General features: G+C 41.2%; 1 protein-coding gene across 5 annotated transcripts in view; it reads left to right on the forward strand.

Annotated features, from left to right (window-relative positions):
- The window catches only part of plxnb1a (plexin b1a), an 87,963-nt gene that overhangs the window by 58,933 nt on the left and 5,389 nt on the right, over positions 1–23,641 (forward strand). For all 5 annotated transcript variants that reach the window (XM_037772860.1, XM_037772864.1, XM_037772863.1 and 2 more), the window contains 21 exons: positions 279–377; positions 741–863; positions 2,597–2,690; positions 3,939–4,108; positions 4,513–4,664; positions 4,758–4,863; positions 6,289–6,428; positions 8,161–8,334; positions 10,595–10,832; positions 10,949–11,188; positions 12,518–12,694; positions 13,969–14,117; positions 14,339–14,439; positions 14,549–14,766; positions 16,012–16,190; positions 16,289–16,355; positions 17,844–17,990; positions 18,399–18,573; positions 20,069–20,172; positions 20,281–20,365; positions 22,040–22,212. In XM_037772860.1, the coding sequence (XP_037628788.1) occupies positions 279–377; positions 741–863; positions 2,597–2,690; positions 3,939–4,108; positions 4,513–4,664; positions 4,758–4,863; positions 6,289–6,428; positions 8,161–8,334; positions 10,595–10,832; positions 10,949–11,188; positions 12,518–12,694; positions 13,969–14,117; positions 14,339–14,439; positions 14,549–14,766; positions 16,012–16,190; positions 16,289–16,355; positions 17,844–17,990; positions 18,399–18,573; positions 20,069–20,172; positions 20,281–20,365; positions 22,040–22,212 (3,111 nt within the window). The remainder of the gene's footprint in view (positions 1–278; positions 378–740; positions 864–2,596; positions 2,691–3,938; positions 4,109–4,512; positions 4,665–4,757; positions 4,864–6,288; positions 6,429–8,160; positions 8,335–10,594; positions 10,833–10,948; positions 11,189–12,517; positions 12,695–13,968; positions 14,118–14,338; positions 14,440–14,548; positions 14,767–16,011; positions 16,191–16,288; positions 16,356–17,843; positions 17,991–18,398; positions 18,574–20,068; positions 20,173–20,280; positions 20,366–22,039; positions 22,213–23,641) is intronic.

Genomic DNA, 23,641 nt, shown 5'->3' on the forward strand with positions numbered 1-23,641 from the left:
GGAGCCATGATCTGAACGTCTTGGGTATGAACTGGAACATGAGCCAGGCATAACCCTAATGCCACTTATTCAAACATCTAATGGAAGTCTGTCTCCGACAAGATAACTTGTCAACTAATGCCCATGATTATACTGGATAATGGACACCTGTTCTGAGATCCTTTTGAGTAGGATATATATATATATATATATATATAGGTTTATAAAGCATAGCTGCATTTTCTTTTCCCTTTATGTATAGATATGTCTCATTATAATGGTTCATAATGTGTCATCAGGAATGTCCGTGTGTGGAGAAAGTTCAGGATTCCTCTCTTCTCCCTGTCAATGTGGAGAGGAAAGTCACTCTGGTGGGACAACACCTAAACCTGTTTCAGGTAACGTAACCATCCATAGGTCCAACAGCCCTTTGTCTTAGTAGGGCAAGACTACATTCTAGCTGTATTCATGCAGGTTATTCATATGATCTTGAAAAAAATATCCTTTGTATAGCTTCAGCTAAAAGGTTTATTTGTTGTTATCAATAAGTAAGTCTTAAAGTCTCTTCACCAGCAGTGAGTACGAGAGCAGCTTTGCAAACCCCCGCGTTGACGTACGCTCCAGGAGTCAATGCGGCGTCTATGTATATATGTCTATGACTGTGAAAGTAGGATGAAAATCAGTTTGTACCACTTACTGTGCCCCAAAACTTTGAAATGTGTGTGTCTGTGCACATAAACGTATGTGTTGTGTTCATTTAGGATGACAATTTGGACTACGAGTGTGTGTTGGACATTGAGAATCAGTCAGTGGTGGTGGATGCCTCCGTGGAGCCAGATGCCACACAACAATCAATCTTCTTTATCACCTGTCAACCTCACCAGGTCAGAACATCTCTCAGTACAGTGATTCATCTCAGTATGTTGTCGTGTTTAGTCGACACTCTTCAAGTCTGGAAATAATGGTGTCTGGAAACTTCCAGATTGTTGAAAGTATTTCTCGACAACATTAGATACATGACAAAATAATCAACAATTACAGTAGGGCTGTCACAATATCAGATTTTCACTGCACGATTATCATGGCCAAAAAGGATTCACGATAACGATATTAACGCGTTATCCATAGAAAATTAAAAAATTATAATAATTTTATTTTGCGTTTTGTCTCTTTTTTGACAAATAAATTACGCTAAAAATACAAGTGTAGAAGGTGGAGAGAGAGTCGGTAACCATAATATACAGTATATAGAATATATATATAGAATGTGCCTTGTGCATTGCACATTCTACTTCAATATATGTAAAGGATAATGTACAGCGAGCCGGTCATTGTTGTGAAATAAACCCCGACAGGGGTCTTGCATCATCCTGAAGGCGTTTATTTTACAAAGTGACCCACAAGTTGTACATTATCCCGCTTAATACACGGCTACTTACTTAAGAAATCAATAATTTGACACAAAAACAGTCCGCTAGAGTCCGACATCAGAACTGCGCCCATAGCAACGGTCTGTTATACATAGCAACGGTCTGCTATAAAGAAATAACAGACCATAGAATGCCGTTATGGACCAATCAGAATCGAGTATTCAACAGAGCCGTGTAATAAATAAAGTTATTTACACAATATCATATGTGTATTATTAACATGATGTCAATATTTATCTATTTTTTTTTTTAAATATCACGGTTATCGTTAATACCGGTATAGTGCGACACCCCTAAATCACAGTGAGAAAAACAAGGACAAAAATGTAATGTGAAACAACTAGGGCTGTCAAAATGAATGCGATAATAACACGTTAACGCAAATTGTTTTTAACGCCACTGATTTCTTTAAGGCATTAACGCAACTTCCGAATTTTCAGGTCGTAACGGGCTCAGTTATAAAGCTAGAGTGAAGATACTGGCATCATATGAAACTACAAAAACCTAAGGAATCCATTGGTACCAACCAGCTTGTTGCGAAGGAGGCTAAATAACACTCCAAACTTATGCTACATTTTGGCGAGGAAAAACCAGCATGGCCATTTTCAAAGGGGTCCCTTGACCTCTGACCTCCAGATATGTGAATCATTGTAATAAGTTGATTGAGAAAACAGGTTTTCAGGCCTCAGAAAAACAGGCTTCTATCACAAATTGGTCCAATGCTAATCACCTAGATCTTCTTCCATTTATTTCAAACAGTGTGATCACATCCATCACTCCCAGTGTGACACCATCTTTCATGAGCTGCCTAGTTTGAGTCACCATTGTGAAGCGGCAATACAAGAATTTGCTTTTACAAACTGCCGATTGACAACTTATTTGTCTGTCTCAATCTGACGGCGTAAACCCCACCCATCGTAATGACAGTAAATCACCATAAATCAACAAAAAGAAAGGTCATAACCAACACCAATAAAGCAGCGGCATGCTGCATTAAAAAAGATCAATAAACTGCCGTCTCTTGATCGTGTACGCCTGTGTTTCCATGAGTGTGTTTCATTAGCTCTCACAGTCAGATAATTTGACACATGCTGTAACTGCTCTGCACATGGATGTGCATAACATCAACTCATATACCATATCACAAATAGTGCTGGATTGACTCTTAATTGCCGTTCTTGTTTCAGTATGCCTATTCTGCCTTGATGGAGGAATACCCGGCCATGATCAACGTGAGAAGAAAAAACAACTTCCTCATCGACAGCGCTGAGGATCTGTATGGTGGGTGTTTTTGCTAGTGTGTCTCTCTATGTGAGACCGTGTGTGCGTGAAAGAGAGAAGTTAGAGAAGTATTTTTGTGTGAGAGATGTGAGGCTGATCTGATTACATACTGTAGTAGGGCTGGGACGAGTCACCTATCTCCCGATTTGATACTATCACTATACTTTGGTGCCGATTTGATGTGTATTGCGATTTTTGATCAACTTTTTTAACACTAGACCATGGGCAAAAGTTGAATCAAACACTTTTACTTTGAAAAATATCTAAATATATACAGTAAGAATGTTTGATTTTCAGCATGTATGTAGTCAGAGATGTCCTGAAGTCAAATATATCAGTCATTGTCAGGAAATATTTATTAAATTTTTTTTCCAGCAACTCAAAAATCAAAGAAAAAAGACATTTCCCTCACAAATTAGTGGTATTTTATTTTTTAATTTATAAGGGACATGTAATGTTTTATACTTCTCGTTTATATAATCCAATCAATCTTATTTCCATATTTTGTATATACAGTTCCTTTAGTTAACACCTTATTTTGAAAACCGGACGTAGTCAACACATCCTTCCTCTAACTTGTCCAAGTCCGTCTGTAGCTCTCCCGTCTGCTCCGTTCTCTTTATACGTCCATGGTCAGCTCCATCGGGGCCGTTTGAATGCATTTAACATAAATGTCAGTATATTGGTGCTCTACAGTTGTAGCGTCGACCCATTTGACCACGGAGATGCGAGTGACTGCCGGCTTGACCGCACGTTACCGCGATATGATAACGTTTCCTGTCCATGACAGAGTTAGCAAGCAGCTTTTGCCGTGATGTCTAGCCCTGATTTTCCTGTCAGTGTGTGAAACCCAAAGTGTTTCCATCCTTTACTGGATGTGTAGTGTTGGATTTAAAATGTGATGTGTCATATCCGCCGTTTTCTACTTTTTCATTTCGGCTCGCGGCGGCCGCCTGGTTTGTTTTGGTTGAAGGATACGGAACGGATACGGAACGGATACAAAGTCACGTTACTCAGACTACACCAAAAAAAAGTGGTAACTTCCTTTTAACTCCACATATACTCAAATTAAGCAAATATATCGGTTCTGGAATTAAAAAATCTATTTCAAAATAAATAAAAAAATTGCGATACATTGGTGATTTTTTTTTTCCCACCCCTATAGATACTGGTACATATTGTATTGTTGTTTGACATATAATGATGTAATTTCCTCACAGACTCTTCCCCTTCTTTCCCTTGTTTCAGTGACCCTGTTCAATTGTTCAGTGGGGCGGTCCGACTGCAGCCGGTGTCGTACTGCCGAGCCCAAGTACGGCTGTGTTTGGTGTGGTGGTGCTGCTAGCTCTCGCTGTGTGTACCAGGACTCCTGCACCGAGGAGATCAAACACACCTGTCCCGCACCCGTCATTCACTTCGTAAGAATTATTTACCTTCCTTCTGAACACAAGCAGCAATAAGACACTCAGGATATTTTTTGCTTTGAGAGGGAGATCAGCCTCTTAAAGACGGTAATATCGGCCGGGATCGCCGGCGATCCCACGAGTCTCAGAGGGTTAAACACTTTTTTAATTTTATTTATAAATTATCAAAGGGCCGGATCCAGCCCATCCATCTGTCCATTGTCTGTAACCGATTTAAACAATTGAACAGGCCTGCCCCAGGCCAATCATACCATAAATCCATCATACATTGTATTCAACCATGAGCTGACTGAATCATTACATCCCTACTGGACACCCATTTTTATGTCACGCTGTCATGGTATCTGAGGCATTATGTCAGAACAATATTTCATACTTGTGCTCCTCCTGTGTTTCAGCTGGACCCAGTGTCCGGTCCCGTAGAGGGAGGGACAGTCGTGACTATTTCAGGCTCTAACCTCGGCCAGAGAGCTGAAGACATTCAGAACTCGGTCACAGTAGCCGGGGTCCCCTGCAGCGTCATCCACAGTAGATATGAAGTCTCCTCAAGGCAAGTTGTCGGTCCACCTGAACATAAACTGATGGTAAAGTTTCTCCACCTTTTTTTTTTTTTTTTTTAACTCTGACAGTCTTTACTTTGTAGGATTGTGTGTGAGACGACAAGCAGTGGAGAAGAGAAGAGCGGCCAGGCCTCGGTCAAAGTGAGGGGAGGAGGACTCGGACTGTCTGCTCAGATCTTCAGCTTCCAGGTAAACGCCTCAACCAGTCGGTATGTTTACGTGCACAGAAAAAAACAACAGGTTACTCCTTCATTTCTTAATGCAAATTTGCAAAACTGCTGCAGATCTGTAGTCACCGTTTTCCCCTAACCCTCAACCTTGATTTGGAAGCTTTTCTTAGTGAGAGCATAGCTTGTCCTCACAGCGTGAATATTTAACTTTTCTTTTTTTCTTCATTTTTAAACTTAGTAGAAACTAAGTAGTCTTCAAACCCCAACCGACGCTGACTCAAGGGATCACTTGAGGACATTTGTCAAACTTCATGCAGCTCCCTCTGCCACAGAAGGCTTGCTTATTTAACTCTCATGCTACCAACTGGGGTACCCGCAGACTCCAGAGGTATACTTTCTGTCATATCTCAGAGGTGCTTTAATCTATCATTCCAATTTTTCATGACTCATTGTTTTCTCTTTCTGTTTTGATTAGTGCTTTTTGAATAATCATTTTAAATACCGATGTACTGGCGTCCTAGGGGATTCTAGTTTATTCTTGGGGACCCCAGTCGGTGGTCCTTGCACGTTAAACATGTTGGTAGAATGCGTGCTTGTAAATCCAGCGAACATCCACAGAAACTCCTGCTACACTCTTTTTCAGCAAGCCTGCCTCGTTCTTGGCAGGATTGTATAATTATGCTGAAGCAAGCTAACAAGCATTTTAAAAAAACAAAGAACATCTCTGGGGCATTTTCACACCCAGTTCACAAGCAAGCGGTTACTTTGAATCCTTGCATGTCCCCCCCCCCCTGAGTTTGGCTCAGTTACACATATGAGAACACAGTAATCGTTCTTGGGTGTGGACCAAAACAGATGCACCGAGAACCTCGCTGAGGGGGGGTAGGGGGGGGTCCCTTGGTATTTTTTCTAAACTAATCCTGAAATGCCTCATTCGGTAAATGTGATACGACCGCGATCGAAGACAGGAAGCATCAAGAATGATTGGTTGTTACAGTCCACAAATGTATAGCTGTTTAATGTCCGTGTTTGTTTATCCAAGAAAAACACTTCTGACCAGTCCAGGAAACGACAGCTCCCGCAGGGCTTACGTTAATTAGACTTCACTTGAAATTGTGCCGTGTGAAATGTAAGTGAACCACAGCATCGCAATAAAGAAACAGCATGTCTCCTTATTTATATTACAGCGTAAGGTTTGACAACAGCCTTAATTAATTAACCCAAGTGACATCCAAATTAATTGTTATACTAGCTGGCTGCGAAGCATCCTTCTAGTGTTTCCCAGAATGCCCCGGTGTCTCTTTTATCTTCCCAATAAATCACCCGCTCACTATCGGATTATTGATTACACTTTTTTTTTTCTCTCTCTCTCTCTCTCTCTCGTGCATCTTTACATCTCATCCTATCTTCTTTCTTCTTCTCCTCCTTATCTCTCTGTCACCAGGATCCCGTACTTAGCAGCATCTTCCCCCAAAGAGGGCCCAAAGCAGGGGGCTCCTCTCTCACCATCAGAGGCCGGAGACTGAGGACAGGACACTTGAGTGAAGTCAGCGTCGTAATCGGAGGAGAGCCGTGTGTGGTAATGTAAGTGTCTCTAATCGATCGTGAATTAAGATTATGTGAGTTTTAACATTAAAGGCTCTATTCCAATCTGGCTCCTACACCCTCCCACTCCGTGGTGGAGTGAACTCCGTTTGTAGTCACACTCGCAGCTCAATGAAGAGCGCCCTTCTTTAAGGTGGAGGGTATAAATATAGCGGCGAGCTTCAGGGACGAACTTCCCCCCTCTCCGACAAGGAAATAAATATCAGAAACAGAAATACTTTATTGATCCCCGGGGGGAAATTGAGTTCTAGAAGAGAAATAAACATAGAGAAATTATAAGAAAATATAAATAAGAAATATGGATGACAACAGTGCAAATGATAATGTTGAAAAATAGGATCTATCATTAAGTGTGTAAAAATATAAATTTATAAAATATAAAAAATAGTATAAACTAGAATGGCACTCGGAGAGCGCAGACCTCCGCCAACGCATGACTTTAAAAACAGATCACAGTTCACAGCTGGCGGTACCGTGAGGTGGTCGGCTTATTATTAACACGGTGTGTTTCCGTGTAATGTATCGGCGGATGCCTCTGTCACTCAGCAGCCTTGTTATGTCTGTATAACGTTACACTACGTTGTCTGTCATCCCGTCATCTACCGCTTAGTTCTTTCTCACTGCGGACGGCCAGCAGCTCCCGCACACACATCCACACCATGGATGTATTAAGATCCACACACATATCTCTCTGCTCGAAGAAGGCGGGGCCAAGCGTCATCAACGCGTCATCAGTCACACTGGGCATGTGTTATACCCTGTGGTCTTAATGCACAGGCTGATCGGAATTCTTAAAGAAATTCCTGAATCCGGATCATGATCCGGATCGCCACCAAAATCGAATGGATTGTTCATTGTGCCACACCCCACCCCTCCAAAAGAATTCATTCAAATCCATCACAGACTTTGGAGTAATCCTGCTAACGGACAAACAAACAAACAAACAAACAAACAAACAAACCAACGCCGGTGAAAACATAATTTCCTTCCAGGCCTTTGGCCTTGGTGGAGGTCATAAATAAGAATATTAGTGAAAATGTACAGTATAAATTAAAGCAGTGTTAGTGCCAGATTGCACTGTTGAATTATGCACTACATTATTGTACTGTTAAGTTAGTATTGCACAGCTGAAGATATAATAAACTATTGTTATTATTATTATTATATATATATGTTGTATATGTATTAACATTCTTTACAATCAAATGAGCACATCAACTGTTTTCTAGACTAGACAAGACTATATTTCATCCTAAATACAATGTATTTACTTTAACTTGTTAACATCTGTATGACAATAAAGTACAATAAATTAAATGTCTGCCTTTTTTGAGCAGTTTACGAGTAAATGTTTGTACCGGTAGTCGCACGGCACAAAACGGCGTTGCACGTCGTCAGTAAGGGGAGGTGGTTGACGGCATTGATGCTGGCTCACCGGTGGAGGGTTTCATAACCAACTTCCACTCCCTGATAATTGGTTTGGGATGGCATTTAATATGTTGGACCCTCCACGCGAACGCACAAACGGAGTGGAAGTGGGTAGGGAGAGGGTGTAGGGGCCGGATTGGATTTGGGAGTTAATCTGCGTTACCTCAGAGTTATAAAAGCAAACTCTCTCTTTGTGTATAAACAGACTGATTTATATTTTGAATAAAATAAGTACAAAGTGGGAGGAAATGTAAAAATAAAAAAAATGTGTCCCTCTGTTCAGGCCAAACATCCAGGAGGATGAGATCAGCTGTCTGACCAGAGGCAGTAACAGAACAGGAGAACATGGCATCACTGTGCGGTTTGGTGGCACGGAGCGCCACCTTCAGGGTCTGGTCTATCATTACACCCCCAACCCCAACATCTCAATGGCTGCTCCGTCCAAAAGCTTTCTCAGGTGATTATCAGCCTCAATACAGCTCTCTTGAGACATTCAAATATTTCTATTTTATAATTTATCCATGCACATAATATACATTATATAGACATGTGGACAAAATTGTTGGTACCCTTCCGTTAAAGAAAGAAAAACCCACAATGGTCACTGAAATAACTTGAAACTGACAAAAGTAATAATAAATAAAAATTTACTGAAAATTAACTAATGAAAATCAGATATTGCTTTTGAAATGTGCTGCCCAGTGTCAGAAAGCTTGGTCTCAGTCGCAGGTCATGGGTCCTCCAACAGGATAATGACCCAAAACACATCTAAAAACACCCAAGAATGGCTAAGAACAAAACATTGGACTATTCTGAAGTGGCCTTCTATGAGCCCTGATCTAAATCCTATTGAACATCTGTGGAAGGAGCTGAAACATGCAGTCTGGAGAAGGCACCCTTCAAACCTGAGATAGCTGGAGCAGTTTGCTCAAGAGGAGTGGGCCAAAATACCTGTCAACAGGTGCAGAAGTCTCATTGAGAGTTACAGAAATCGCTCGATTGAAGTGATTGCCTCGAAAGGTTGTGCAACAAAATATTAAGTTAAGGGTACCATCATTTTTGTCCAGGCCAGTTTCATTAGTTTGTTTTTTAAAATGATTCTGTTGAACCACAATTCAAAAACAATATCTGATTTTCATTAGATCATTTTCAGTAAATGTTTATTTATTATTACTTTTGTCAGTTTCAAGTTATTTCAGTGACCATTGTGGGTTTTTCTTTCTTTAACGGAAGGGTACCAACAATTTTGTCCACGTCTGTAACTGCTATGGTGATGATATTCTTTGAGAGCAATACAATTCCAGCTCTCTCTTAAGCTTGTGACCTGGATACAGTTAAAAGTTAAGTTTAAACCGAGACATTAGGCTGAAATCTATCTTATAATGTCTATCCTGATCATTCCTTCATCTAGAGCAGGGGGTCGGCAACTTATTTGAAATTAAGTGCCATTTTTACATTTTCCTGTTAATCAGATCAGTGTGCCATATCAACAATAAGGTTGATATTAAAGCTGCAGTAGGCAGATTGGAGCAACTATGATTTAAAAAAAAGTTATTTTTATAAAACGGGTCACTATATCCTGTCAGTAGTGCATGAGACAGGTAATCTGAAAAAAAAAAATGATGTGCCTCTGTGTCCTCCGTTGCTCCTAACGACATCTGAAAGATTTCACAGACCGGAGGAAAACAACCAATCAGAGCCGAGCTGGAGCCTTGCCGTCTCTGAGCAGCTGTCAATCACTCACAGAGTCCGATCAAATGCTCAAACTAGGCAGCGCTGATCAAATATGAATTAATATTGTTTTACTGGGATGCCTATTTCTCATATAAAATGTTTTTAGAAACATCTTGTAGTGTACTGTTTAGCTGTAAAATGAGAGAATTTGTGACCCGGCAGCCATGTTGAGATCAGTCGATGGAATATCAAGCACAGCCCACCACACGGAGCAAACGTTCTCATTTTTCAGCTAAACAGTACACTAACATATGTTTCTAAAAACATTTTAAATGAGAAACGGGTATTACAGTAACAGAATATTGATTCATATTTCATCAGCGCTGCCTAGTTTGAGCGTTTGATAAGAGTTTGCGAGTGATTGACAGCTGCCTCCGCTGCTCGAACAGCCAATAGGAACGCTCTCTCTCTCTGAAATGACCTGTGATTGGCCAAAGTCTCCCGTCACGGGATAGATTTTCTAAAGCCTGTAAACAGAGCCATGAGGAGGTGCAGAAGTCTAGTTATCTCTCAGAACACTTGAATTACAATATGCTGAAAGGTTATTATGGGAATTTTGCCCAATGATGCCAAAAATATTCTGCCTACTGCTGATTTAAAGTTTTAGAAAACATCTAATGGGGACAAAACATTTGCTATTGATCCTGGATCTGCTGATATTTTTGTCGCAAATGGCCACACACCGGAACGGTATGGGCAATGTCGACCACGAATGTTTCAATAAGTGTCTCCTCTTCAACCAGTTCAGCAGCAGAAAATACTTTTTACTCTTTTGTGCTCCATTACTTTCCAGTCAGAACTCAAGACAGCCTGGCATCAGACCATCTCCATCAGATGAAATGCTGCTGTGCACAATTACATCTGCAATTATATCTGTAGTCTTAGTAAATACCCCTGATGGTCATTTGTGACAGGCTTAGTAAATATGCCCTTTAATCTTAACATAAAATATAATTAATAAATAAATCTACTTTCGCCTGCAGTGGAGGCCGAATCATCAGAGTTTCTGGTCAGAACCTGGATGTGGTCCAGGAGCCGAAGATGAGGGTCACCCTCAGTCCTCCTGATACCCTCCCTCCCAGGAGGAGAAGGAGGAGCACCAAAGGGAGGAACGAAGGAAGCCTGAACAGAGAACAGGATCGTCGGGGTCCGCTGAAGAGGTGGAGGAGGATCGTCCCAGAGGCCGAATGCCCCGAGGGTACACTCTGTCACGTCAAACAGGTGTGCTTCATACAGAAAGAGAAATGTACTCATCTTCTAATTATGTGCATAGTTATGTTTTTTTTTATTTCCTTTACGAACTAACATTTCATTGTTCATGTTACTCCCCCTTCCAGTACGAGTCTCGCTGCACAGTGAACGGCTCCTCCCTCATCTTGTGTCCCACTCCGGCGGTGGGTCCGGAGGCCAGGAGGGCCAGGGTCAAAGTTAATTTCCTGTTGGACAGTCTCCATTTTGACTTCAGCACCGTGGGGAATGAAGCCTTCAGCTACGAGCCCAACCCGCAGCTCTACCTCCTGCAGAACGACCCCAGCAAACCGTACCACCACAAACCTGGCAGCATCATCTCTGTCGAGGTGGGCGCCTACATCCTGCGGTGAAACCGACTTCACTTCTTCTTTCTACTCCAAACTGTGTTTAAGAAATAGTCCCAGATCAGTCCCTTCAGAACAGCTTTGAAAACAAACTAATTTGCAGTTACAGTGTTATAATTATCAACACTGCAATCCCCTACAGAAATAGTAAATATTGCATTTAACTGTCTGAGACCCACAATAGATCCATTTTTGTCTTTTTTAGGGGGGTACAGGGGGTCTTTAAGAGGAGATAGCAGGTCAGCAGTAGATGTCACATAGAAGTGGTGTACATCATCTGAAAGCTGGGAACCTGACGATTAATTTGAGATGCAGCTCAGCACTGTGTGTCAAGTTCTTCTAGTCATTATTCAGAAATAAACATGACAAACATAAACATTAATTAATCAATTAATTATTTTAAATACATTTTGAAAGTGTATAAGGGCTTAGAACATGATGAAAGAAGTATATGATGCCTGTTCCCATGTTCTATTATATATAATAAGTTCTTGCAGCAATTTTTGGGTTGATACTATCACAGATTTGGTGCTAAATTTTACCATTTTTTACCACTTGAGAATTGATAAAAATGATCAATAATCTCTCCAAAATACCACATTAAGACACCAAGACCTTGCGGAACACCATATAAAAAGCCATGCTGTAATTTGATGTCCAAAACTTTTAACATTTGGAGATTTCTGCAAGAATTGCATTTTTCGGTGATTAGATGGCGAGCACTTCTGTTGTGTAAACTACTCAGAAACCCCCTTATTGTCAATCTAGCTAGGGAAGCCACCCATCCTCCGAATGCTCTAGGTCTCTAGTTTGTGTTTATAAAATTTCATGGGGCTGTGATTATCCTAGAGGTCACCATGGGTCATTTTATACAGTGAGGTCAAATCTCCAAAAAAATATAATATAATAGTAATTCCAAAACTGTTTATAGACCCCAGTATGCAGAAATATTCATATACATCATTTTTAGATATTTTAAGATGGATGATTATTATAAAGTTAACATATCTGTAAAGGGGAGACTCGTGGGTACCCATAGAACCCATTTTCATTCACATATCTTGAGGTCAGAGGTCAAGGGACCCCTTTGAAAATGTAGCCCAACTTTTGAGCCTTATTTAGCTTCCTTGCTGACTAGCTATTATGACACGGTTGGTACCAATGGATTCCTTAGGTATTTCTAGTTTCATATGATATCTGTAGCTATAGCTCTTAAACTGAACCTGCTACAGCCTCTGAAAGAGTAAAGTTAAATCGCCGCGATCCCATGGGTCTCAGAGGGTTAACTCATTTTGTGTGTTTCCCCTCTAGGGAGAGAACCTGGATCTAGCCATCTACAAGCACGAGGTGGAGGCTCGGATAGGGGCGGGGGTGTGTTCGGTGAAGACCCTGACCCACAACCACTTGTACTGTGAACCCCCAGCTCAGCAGCCCTCAGTCCCAGCCAGCAAGAAACAGGATGGCATGGACAGTCTGCCTGAGTTCACAGTGAGTTAATGTTAATCTGGAACCTGGAACTCAAGTTGTACATTTACTACATTCACTATGACCCTACTACGGAAGCCCTGAAAGGCAAGCGAGAATTTATTTTTTTCTGGTGATGCATTTTCTAAGTCTGATCTAAATTGTTTTCTCTCCTGTGTTTATGACTGAAGAACAGTTGAAAAAGAGATGAAGATGGTGAGATGAAGCTTCATGAAGCACTGAAGCTCTCCAGCAAATTGTACCGCAAAAGAGTTCATTTTGAGGCTTCATGTGCACACCAAACCACCTATTGGTCAAAGAGTGTAAAACAGGCAGATATATTCCAGATATGTGGCAGTGGTTTATACGGGCAGAGGGCAGTGAAACTTGTGTAACTATACCTGTTCTGAAGTCATAAACACAGGAGAGAAAATAATTTAGATCATATTTAGAAAATGGATCACCAGAAAAAAAAAAAAAATCTTGCTTGCCTTTCAGGGCTTCCGTATCGTACTACAGCCCGGGAGTTATTTAGGTTTTTTTTTACATTCGAAGCTTCTATGAAGGTTTCCAAATGAAGCTTAGAATGTCTGTCGTCATATTTTATCACCCGGGAAATAAAACATGAAATGTGAAAAACAGATTTTTGTGTTACTGTGGTTATATAAATGTAATTTAAGGTGCTCCTAGATTGCTGCTCAACACCACCATTAATACAGGTTCGTGCCTCCCTTTGTGTGCTGCAAGAGGGAGAGTAAACAGTTTTGTGAAAATTATGTTTTTGAAAGGCTAAATGCCAACAAATGTGGATTGAAGCAGAATATATTGTTAGATAAAAATGTGAATTTTGTAAAACATATTGAATCAATGTTGGACTTTAAAACGCTCTAGAGTTATTGGAAATGTTTGGATCACACGAGTCGGAAACAAGCCTAGGCAGCCATCACTGGAATGTAATTCTACAGATAGTATAATACTAATAATATTAGTGTAGTCTAATCTTTATCTGCAACTGTGCAGAAATACTGGGTTTAAATAGAATGAATAAACATGGCGTTCGAGTGTTGATTTAGAATTTCAACGTTATGAATGAAGCTTCGAAGCTTCAAACTGTTGGGTACAGCCCTAGAATTTGGTTGGTTTAAGCGGGTGGAGATGAGAAGAAGGATTTAGGAGCAAATCAGTGTAGAGGAACAACAGTGCATGATTTCATGCCAGCCGTTGCGTAGTGTTTAACTCAAATCTTTGACTTGTTCTCCTTTTTTATCGTGTAAAAAGTCTGTAATTGTTCTTTCCAGGTGAAAATGGGGAATCTAAACTTCTCTCTGGGCAGAGTGCAGTACGACAGCCAGGCCCAGTCTACATTTCCTCTGGAGGCTCAGGTGGGGGTCGGGGTGGGAGCTTCCATCGTGGCTCTCATTGTACTCATCATAGTCCTCATATACAGGTAAACACAGACAGCACACGGATATTTCACTTCAGTTCAACTGACTTTACCGTGACTTTAGTCTTAGTCTTAAAACGAAAATGCATTTCATCATAGTTTTCATTTTAAAATGAACACATGATTAGATTTTCAGTCACACATGCTGCTGTTCTTCTTCTGTGCTTCTCTGCTGCTTTATTTCTTTACCTAAACGTTTTTTCTGCATCGTTGTTGTTTGTCAGGAGGAAAAGCAAACAGGCCATGAGGGACTACAAGAAGGTGCAGATCCAGCTGGAGAACCTGGAGACCAGTGTGAGAGATCGCTGTAAGAAGGAGTTCACAGGTACGATCCAAAGCTTCTGCTACTTACTTTTAGAAAATCTGCTCCACATTTGTCCCAATATAAGGAAGAAACACAAACTGAGGCTTTCATTCCTTTCCCCCTCTTTCAGACCTGATGACAGAGATGATGGACATGTCCAGTGATTTGGTGGGTTCGGGGATTCCCTTCCTGGATTACCGGGCGTATGCCGAGCGCATTTTCTTCCCCGGCCACCAGGAGTCGCCACTGAGACGAGATCTGGATGTCCCCGAGAGTCGAAGGCAGACTGTGGAGCAAGGGCTGAATCAGCTGTCCAATCTGCTCAACAGTAAACTCTTTCTCACCAAGGTCAGCCAGCAGTTTGTTTTTTTCTTCCAGCCACTTTTACTTCCTGTTTTTTTGGTCAACATTCTTTCTCAAAAAGAGAACGGGGGTGTGGTTAATAGTCAGACATAATCATTACCATGGCAACCAGATTGTAATGTTTTTCAACCCAGTTTAGATGAAACCAGCTTAGATGAATTCACCGTTCATCAGACCACAAATGAGACAAGAATTAGCGCAACACACCGACTCTCTCTCACTCGCTGTCTTCTTTTACCGTCTCCTCCTGGCGAGGCGGCCGTCTGGCTGCTGCTGCTGCACCGAGGAGCCGCACCGCCGCACGCCGGCCACAGCGCACCGGAGGACGGATAGACATGTTGCAGATGCCCGCCATTTGAAATGTAGTTTCTCGCTCTCGCCTCAGCTCCCAGAACCGACACCGCACCGGGCTGCACTGTGATCGGTTTATTTCTCTAACGGGACTTTTCTCTTGTTTTCTTTCGAGCTGAAAGTTGTTCTCTCCCCGTCGTTCGGACCTGTTAGAGGCCCGCAAACCTCCGGTATCAGCTGCTTTCCGCTAATTTTATCTCCAGCAGGAGACGGTAAAGAAGAGCGAGAGTGAGAGAGTCAGTCAGTGTGTTGTGTTAATATTGCCGGTGGGATTCTGTTTAATTCACTGCATTGATTTCCCTCGTTCACCGCACACACAAATGCCATGGTGAAAATAAACACACTAAACTAAGGTGGAGGAAACTAAAAAAACAAATGAAAACTCTCAGTTAGCTAATGCAACAAGTTGGGCTAGCTAACTACAGCTAACTAGCTAACTAACTACAAAGACAAACTGACAGACGGATAAACAGCTCAGACTCAAACGAGCATGAGCTTGGAAGATGACGTATGACCTGCAGCTTGTGTCATATTCTCATTTTAGCAATTACCTTCATTTTTTTTTTACTTTCAGCACAAAATTAAGTTCATCTCAAAAAATTGGCAGACAGTGTGGTTAATCAACTTGGTCAGGAAATTACTCAAATAAATATGAAATATCATAGAAAAGCCAAAATACACTGGAGGGGGGCTTTAAATAAAGATTCTCAGAATCTGGGACAATTCATTATTCACCCTCACTCATACAGTTGAGTTCAGGTTTTTTTTGTGTAGAAACACAAATATTTCCAGAACACCATCTTTCCCAATAACCTGCTTTCACAGGTAGACAAGGCAGTTTTTCCTCACATCTTCTTATCATCCCTGTCGTCTGTGTAGTTTATTCACACTCTGGAGGTGCAGCGGACGTTCTCCCCGAGGGACCGGGCCTACGTGGCGTCTCTGCTGACTGTAGCGCTGCACGGTAAACTGGAGTACTTCACAGACATCCTGAAGACGCTGCTGAACGACCTAGTGGAACAGTATGTGGCCAAGAACCCCAAGCTGATGCTCCGGAGGTGAGGGTGAAGTCAGTTGGTCAGTTAATCGAGGTGTCTTTACCCCTCAGATATTTTCTTCATCCATAAATTGTTTGCTGACTTTTTTCCTTTTCCAGAACGGAGTCAGTGGTTGAGAAGCTTTTGACGAACTGGATGTCCATCTGTCTGTTTACCTTTCTGAGGGTATGTATTACACTAGTATTTTACACCTGGCCACCTGACCTAAGTACATTTACTCAAGTACTTTACTAGAGTATTTCCATTTTATGCTACTTTATACTTATACTCCACTACATCTCAGAGATGAATATTGTACTTTGTAATCCACTACCTGACAGCTTTAGTTACTTTACAGATTCAGATTATTAAAACAAAATATAATCAACTAATAAATGATGATGTGTTATTATTAGGGATGCACAAATCCAACTTTTTCAGTCCCGATACCGATGCGGCTTGATGTAAACATTCCTTTACTAACTTTGTTAAGCAAATTGTAACAAATAAATACATAAGTATAATTTATTGAATTGTTATTTATAATTAAAATAATAAATCATACACCAGCAACTTGGTAAAAAAAGGAAATACAATTCAAGTGTAAACCTTTTTTTTTTAGTGCAGTAACAAATTTGTCAAAACTTAAACGGGAATTCAAATTCCAGTACATAATGTATAAAGTATTTAAACATAGAATTGAATTGAATAGATCGGCCCCATTGTCACCGATACCCGATCCAGCTATTTGAGACAGTATTGGCCCGATATCTGATTTGGTATCAGTAGCGGTGCATCCCTGATTATTAAAGTTAACGTGATAATAACCCGTTAATGCAAATTTGTTTTAACGCCACTAATTTCTTTAACGCATAAACGCAACTCGCATCGTTAGGTTGTAGCGGGCTCAGTTTTAAAGCTAGAGTGAAGATGCTGGCATCATATGAAACTAAAAAAAGTCAGGAATCCATTGGTACCAATCATCTCATACTATATACTATATTTTTCGCGAAGTAGGATAAATACATTGTGGCAAGGAATAACTGGCATGGCCATTTTCACAGGGGTCCCTTGACCTCTGACCTGAAGATATGTGAATGTAAATGGGTTCTCTGGGTACCCATGAGTCTCCCCTTTACAGACATGCCCTCTTTATGATAATCACATGCAGTTTGGGGCAAGTCATAGTCAAGTCAGTACACTGACATACTGACAGCTGTTGTTGCCTGTTGGGCTGCAGTTTACCATGTTATGATCTGAGCATATTCTTTTATGCTAAATGCAGTACCTGTGAGGGTTTCTGGACAATATTTGTCATTGTTTGGTGTTGTTAATTGATTTCCAATAATAAATATGTACATACATTTGCATAAAGCAAGCAATTAACTATGTACTATTGTTTCTATTTCTTACTAAATCATATAATGTTGCTGCAATTTTTCCACAAGAATCAATAATGTAAATATTTTACAATACACAAATGACACATCTGTTCAGTTAGAAAACACTCATCACAAAAACTCTCCAGTACAAATGAAATTCAGTTCCTCATTACGCAGGGTGGCTGCTCAGAAGTAAAGGAGAGCACTTGTCGAGGTCACTCACTGAACGACTCTTAAATGAAATTGTGTAACGGCAGGACATTGTTGACCTTCCGTCTTTCTGCTCGGCCAGGAATCAGCAGGGGAGTCGTTCTATATGCTGTTCCGAGCAATAAAGCACCAGGTGGACAAGGGACCTGTGGACGCCGTGACGGGGAAAGCCAAGTACACGCTGAATGACAACAGACTGCTGCGAGAGGACGTGGAGTACCGCACGCTGGTCAGAACACACACAGATACAATATAAAGTATTTTAAAGTAGGCGAGATTAAAGCAAATATGATTTTAAAAAGTTGTTTTTATAAAACGGTTGCTATATCCTGACAGTAGTACATGAGACAGGTGACCTGGAAAAAATTAAAGCCTGAAAACAGAGCCATGAGGCGGTGCAAAAATCTAGTTTTCTCTCAGAACACTTGAATTACAATATGCTGAAAGGTTATTATGGAATTTTTGCCCAATGATGCCAAAAATATTCTGCCTACTGAAGCTTTAAGATGGACAAGTTTAACTCAAACCACTATGGACAACAGCACACACTTGAACACTTCCCCACCTCCTGAAAGTCTGCTTAGCAATATTACAATATTTCCACCAAATAATCAGCCCATCCTGTTCACCTGTCCAGACCCTAAATGTTGTGATGCCAGCTACAGCCGCCGGAGGAGGCACTACTACCCAGACGGTACCTGCCAAAGTCCTGGACTGTGACACCATCACCCAAGTGAAGGAGAAACTTGTGGAACAAACCTGGAAGGGAACCTCCTTTTCCCAGAGGCCACACATAGACTCGTTACACCTCGGTAAGTCTGGTTCATTTTACAACACCACGCTTCTCTTTAGTATCTGACTGCAGTAATAAGTAGGCTGTCGATCACAATAACTATCAGGCTAGTTTTCATTTTATTTATTTATTTATCTATTTATGTAGTTTTTTATTTGAAAAAGGGACATTGCATATTAATCAACATTAAAACAAATGTAAATGTATCAGAGTTAGGCTAGTTTTCATCAGCAGCCCCTTTGCCAGATGTTGTTAGGCATCCTGGAATAATACAAATAATACAATATGTGCAATAGTTAAGAACATACTACATTGGTAGAAAAGCATATACAATACAGTTAAACAGCATGAGCGGTACGGTGCGAGTAGCCTACAGTAATCAGTGCCTACATTGTTGGTTCTCAATAAGCCATTTCTTGACATTACACTTAAAAGAATACTAAGATGGAGACACTCTAATTGATTGTGGTACTAAATTCCATTGGTGTGATGCTCTGAACGAAAAGACGGCCTGGCTAAATGCAGTTTTCCTCAGTGGGATTGTGGACTCCGCTTGACCTCTGAAGGTCTGCTGTGGTATCTGGCACCAAGCCGCCAGTAGCCGATCCTTTAAGTCCTGTGAGTTGCGAGGTGGGGCCTCCGTGGATCGGACTTGTTTGTCCAGCACATCCCACAGACGCTCGATTGGATTGAGATCTGGAGAATTTGGAGGCCGAGTCAACACCTCCAACTCGTCGCCGTCCACATGATGTAAAAGAAAACGTGATTCATCAGACCAGGCCACCTTCTTCCATTGCTCCGTGGTCCAGTTCTGATGCTCACGTGCTCATTGTAGGCGCTTTTGGCGGTGGACACATGTCAGCACGGGCACCCTGAACGATCTGCGGCTACGCATCTCCATACGCAACAAACTGCGATGCACTGTGTGTTCTGACACCTTTCTATTGGAACCAGCATTAACTTTTTCAGCAACAGTATCTCTTCTATTGGATCGGACAACACGGGCCAGCCTTCACTCCCAACGTGCATCAATGAGCCTCGGGTCTGACCATGAAATTTGCCAAACTGAACTTTACTTTATTACAGATCCTTTTTATGTTAGTTTTGAAGCCGAGGTTTTAATCTATGTGTACTCCTAAATATTTGTATTCGGAGACAATTTATAGTCTCTCTCTTGAGATGAGAATATCTTGAGTGTGAATGTTCAACATTTCTACAGTGTTAGGCAGCTATGAAGGCCACACAGCAAATATTTATTCTACACAAATCACTTATAAAACTGCAGACAATCCATTTGTTGATATTATAAAGTAGGATTATAGTATTCAAACGCAAAACAGGGAAATCTTTTGATCAAAGAATTACCAGGAAGCCTTTCCATGTGCACCCGGATTACCAGAAGAGATGAAAACTTCCTATTTTTAGAGCAACACACATTTGACATATATGTCTATGTTGTAGTATTCTTGAGAAGGCAGTAGCATAATGTTACATGAATATTTGTTTCCTTCCAGAGTGGCGTGCAGGTGTTGCAGGTCACCTGATCCTGTCAGATGAGGACCTGACATCGGTAGTACAAGGCTTATGGAAGCGTCTTAATACACTGCAACACTACAAGGTAACGGAAAATCACGCAAATACTAACATACATACTCACACACATCAACCATTCAGGATTGTTTCGGGCAGGAAGTGTGAAAGTTGTTGATGTAACTTTGCAATGCAGGTTCCCGACGGAGCGACGGTTGCCCTCGTCCCCAGGAACACCAAAAATCACCTCCACGACAGCCACGATTACATGCCTGGAGAAAGTGAGTCTCGTGCACATTTTTTGTGGATTGTACACACACTTGTTTTACACAAATACATTACAGTGGAAATAGTAAAAAAAGCAGCACAAGCGTGCATGCAGAACGGCGCCCCTTTTGCCGGTGCTCCTCGCTCTCTCACTCTGTAGCAGCGTGGAGGGAGACTGTCGGTTTGCATGTGAGCCGCAGAGCCGGTTGAGGATCGGAAAAAGTTTCACTGTGGGGGCATTACGTTTCCCCGTGCACATTCTTTTTGATGACTTTCCTTTTCCCATCTCGATATCAATGTGCATCCGGCCGGAAATCAGACGATCCGCAAGGCAAAGTATCGAGGGAGTCAAGTAAAAAACTAAATTTAATTAGTCTAACATAGTTTGAAATGTTTTCCATATGTTCCCAAAATGAACACTGTAGGTGGACTACTTGATTACTACAAGCAAATTATTTAAACAGCATTTGTATAGGAATGATTCTGTCCCAAGCTTTTTGATCCATGTAAGCGGTTGATCACTGTAACCATGATCACTATAAGCAGTTTCCACTGTATTCGGATATGAACAGATATGAAAAGGAACTTCTAGTAGCCAAAGTGGTATGACAGCTAGGTTCACCCTTAGTAACTTTTCACTAGTTAAGGGTCAAGAAATTTGGTGACCACCCCACTCACTCTGCTGTCCTCAACGGTCTCTGTACATGCATAAATGACAAAGGGGCGGTCATTCAGGTTTATGTCCACCGCCCTTCCGAGAGCTCCAAACCTCACCTTTAATCGCCCAAAAGCACATTCAATCGGCCTCGACGTGTTTAATATGTTCCCTGCTTTGGCCTCCTGTGACTGGAACATTTTTCAAGTAGTAATTAGTTTGAGCAGTGCTAACAAAACGTAATAAGGCCGGTAGTCCGCCATGTTTGTTATTGTTTCAACAATGTGGGCATGCGTGAAATGAGGAGAGGACGTCATCGTTTCCCAAACGCTCCGTTTTACACGTCCACAAAAATACAAAGTAACCGGAGTTTTTCAAAATCTGCACCTTAGAAGGTCTGTTTGAAGAAAGGCCAAAAGGTAGAGGAAAATATCCGTTTTTAAAAATATGTGTATATGTGTAGATAGGGCCTCAGACTTCCGTTTTCTTTTTCCTTTTTTATTGAGGGTGGGATTCAAATACAAATCAGGCTTTATGATTATGTGATGAATTTCAGTACAGGGATAAAATTTATGTTATTTAGTATATATTGTGAGCAGCTAAACTTCTACATATACGTACTGTATGAGGAGTAGGAGCACTAGAAAACAATTTAACGCAGAAAAGTAATCTGTCTAGGCGTTTTTTAACAACTTCACCTGAACACACACTCATATCCACGAGTCCTTTATGTGTGCATGGGCAGTTGTATCCAGATGTAACGACAGTATAAGTGAATGTTGGTCTTCATGCAGCCATGTGTTAGCTGAACAGCTGAACAGAATGTAAATAACCAGGAGAGGTCACTGTTTGACTGTGTATGCATACAGTTATGTTGCACTGGGTAGGATGAAGTTGGAAGCTGAGAGCAATAAAGGTAGTTGTAAAACAGCAGAGAAATAGGCAGTACTATAGAATACAGCTGTATTCGGTTGGACCATCGTGTGCTGCACAGAAAATATACTCATTCCACTCATTCGTCCCCTCCTACCAGAGACCCCCATGCTGGATGACGGGGAGGAGGGAGGAGTGAGGCTTTGGCATCTGGTGAAAGCCAACGAGGAGTCGGAGCTGCCCAAACACAGGAGAGGTAGTCTGAGGGAGAGGGGCGGCGAGAGGGCCAAGGCTATCCCCGAGATCTACCTGACACGGCTGCTCTCCATGAAGGTAAAACAGTCAAATCAAGGTGGTGCTCACTCACACTCATTCATATTTGTTTTTGCATGGCCAAATTTCTGACAAAAGACAAGTGTGAAGAAGCACCAGGTATGATAGGTGAAGCTGAACGTACAAAGGTGAGGAGCTAGGCAGACTAGCAAATTAAACCCGCTGTAACGGGCTCAGTTTTAAAGCTAGAGGGAAAATAGCGGTATCATATGAAACTAGACGACCTGGAGTCGGGGTGGATGAAGGGCCCAATTTGTAAAGTCCGTCCCCACTCTCCATAATTCCTAATGGCTGGCCTGCGTCGCACACACAGAAGCAGAGACCGTAATGTCACAGCCACACACACAACATGCACATTGCGCACACAGTACAGCCACACACATACATCATGTCGTCGGTGTGGAAGTTCTTCAGCGCGAGTAAATAAGACGTAAATCTTGCAAAAGTGGGATATACTGCAATCCATTTTTTAGCTGGATTTCATTTGTTCAGTATTTTTATTTTGAGATTTGTTTGAGGTACAGAGAGAGAAGGTCCTGTAAGTTTTTTCTCCCGATTCGACTGTTATCAGGCCATTAAATAGGCGCTGTCAGTCGCTATAAGCACCATAGATGTGGGTCAGTAGGGGCCTACTACGCCTACTACGTTGGAAAAGTGAAAGTGAAAATTAAAGGTTACACGTTCTCATGTTGTAAAACTGAATGAAACGTCACGTTTTGAACACAAGCAAAAAGACTTCGTTAGGTTTAGGCAACAAAACTACAACTTCTTTAAGTTAAGGTAAATAAACACTTAGGTTTATGCAATGAAACTACAATTCTTTTAGGTTTAGGCAACAAAACTACAACTTCTTTAGCTTTAGACAACAAAAAAACACTTGATTAAGTCTAGGGAAAAACATCATGTTTTGGGTTAAAATAACTACGAACACAAAGACAACTACACGTTGTTGGTTTCACACGGGATGCTAACTCTGGTTTCCTGGGTGAAAACTCTGTGTTTTGTGTCCAATCCATTGTCCCTGACCTCCACCCTACATAGAGTTTCACAATGTCTATACTACAGCGCCTGGCTTCCACTTCTGCTCCTGTCATATTTACTACGATTGCTAGAGGTTGCTGTTGTGTCCTTTTATACCTTCTTTCGGTAATCTACTACGTGAATAGACAGTAAAACCTACTAGTGGGTGTAGTAGGCCCCTACTGACCCACATCTATGGGGCTTGTAGTGACTGACTACGCCTATTTAATAGCCTGACAACAGTCTAGTTGGCTGAGGTTTTTTTTCTTTTGAGAAAATGTACGTTATTTAATATTCACAATGTTTTATTATGAACATACAATTGAATTTGAATTTGTACATGAAAGTAAAGTTACAGAAATTAATGTGTATGCTGTCAATTATAGTTCTTAGAAAGATAGAAAAAGCG

This window comes from Sebastes umbrosus, chromosome 6 (assembly GCF_015220745.1).
Source record: "Sebastes umbrosus isolate fSebUmb1 chromosome 6, fSebUmb1.pri, whole genome shotgun sequence".
In the NCBI taxonomy this organism is placed as follows: domain Eukaryota; kingdom Metazoa; phylum Chordata; class Actinopteri; order Perciformes; family Sebastidae; genus Sebastes; species Sebastes umbrosus.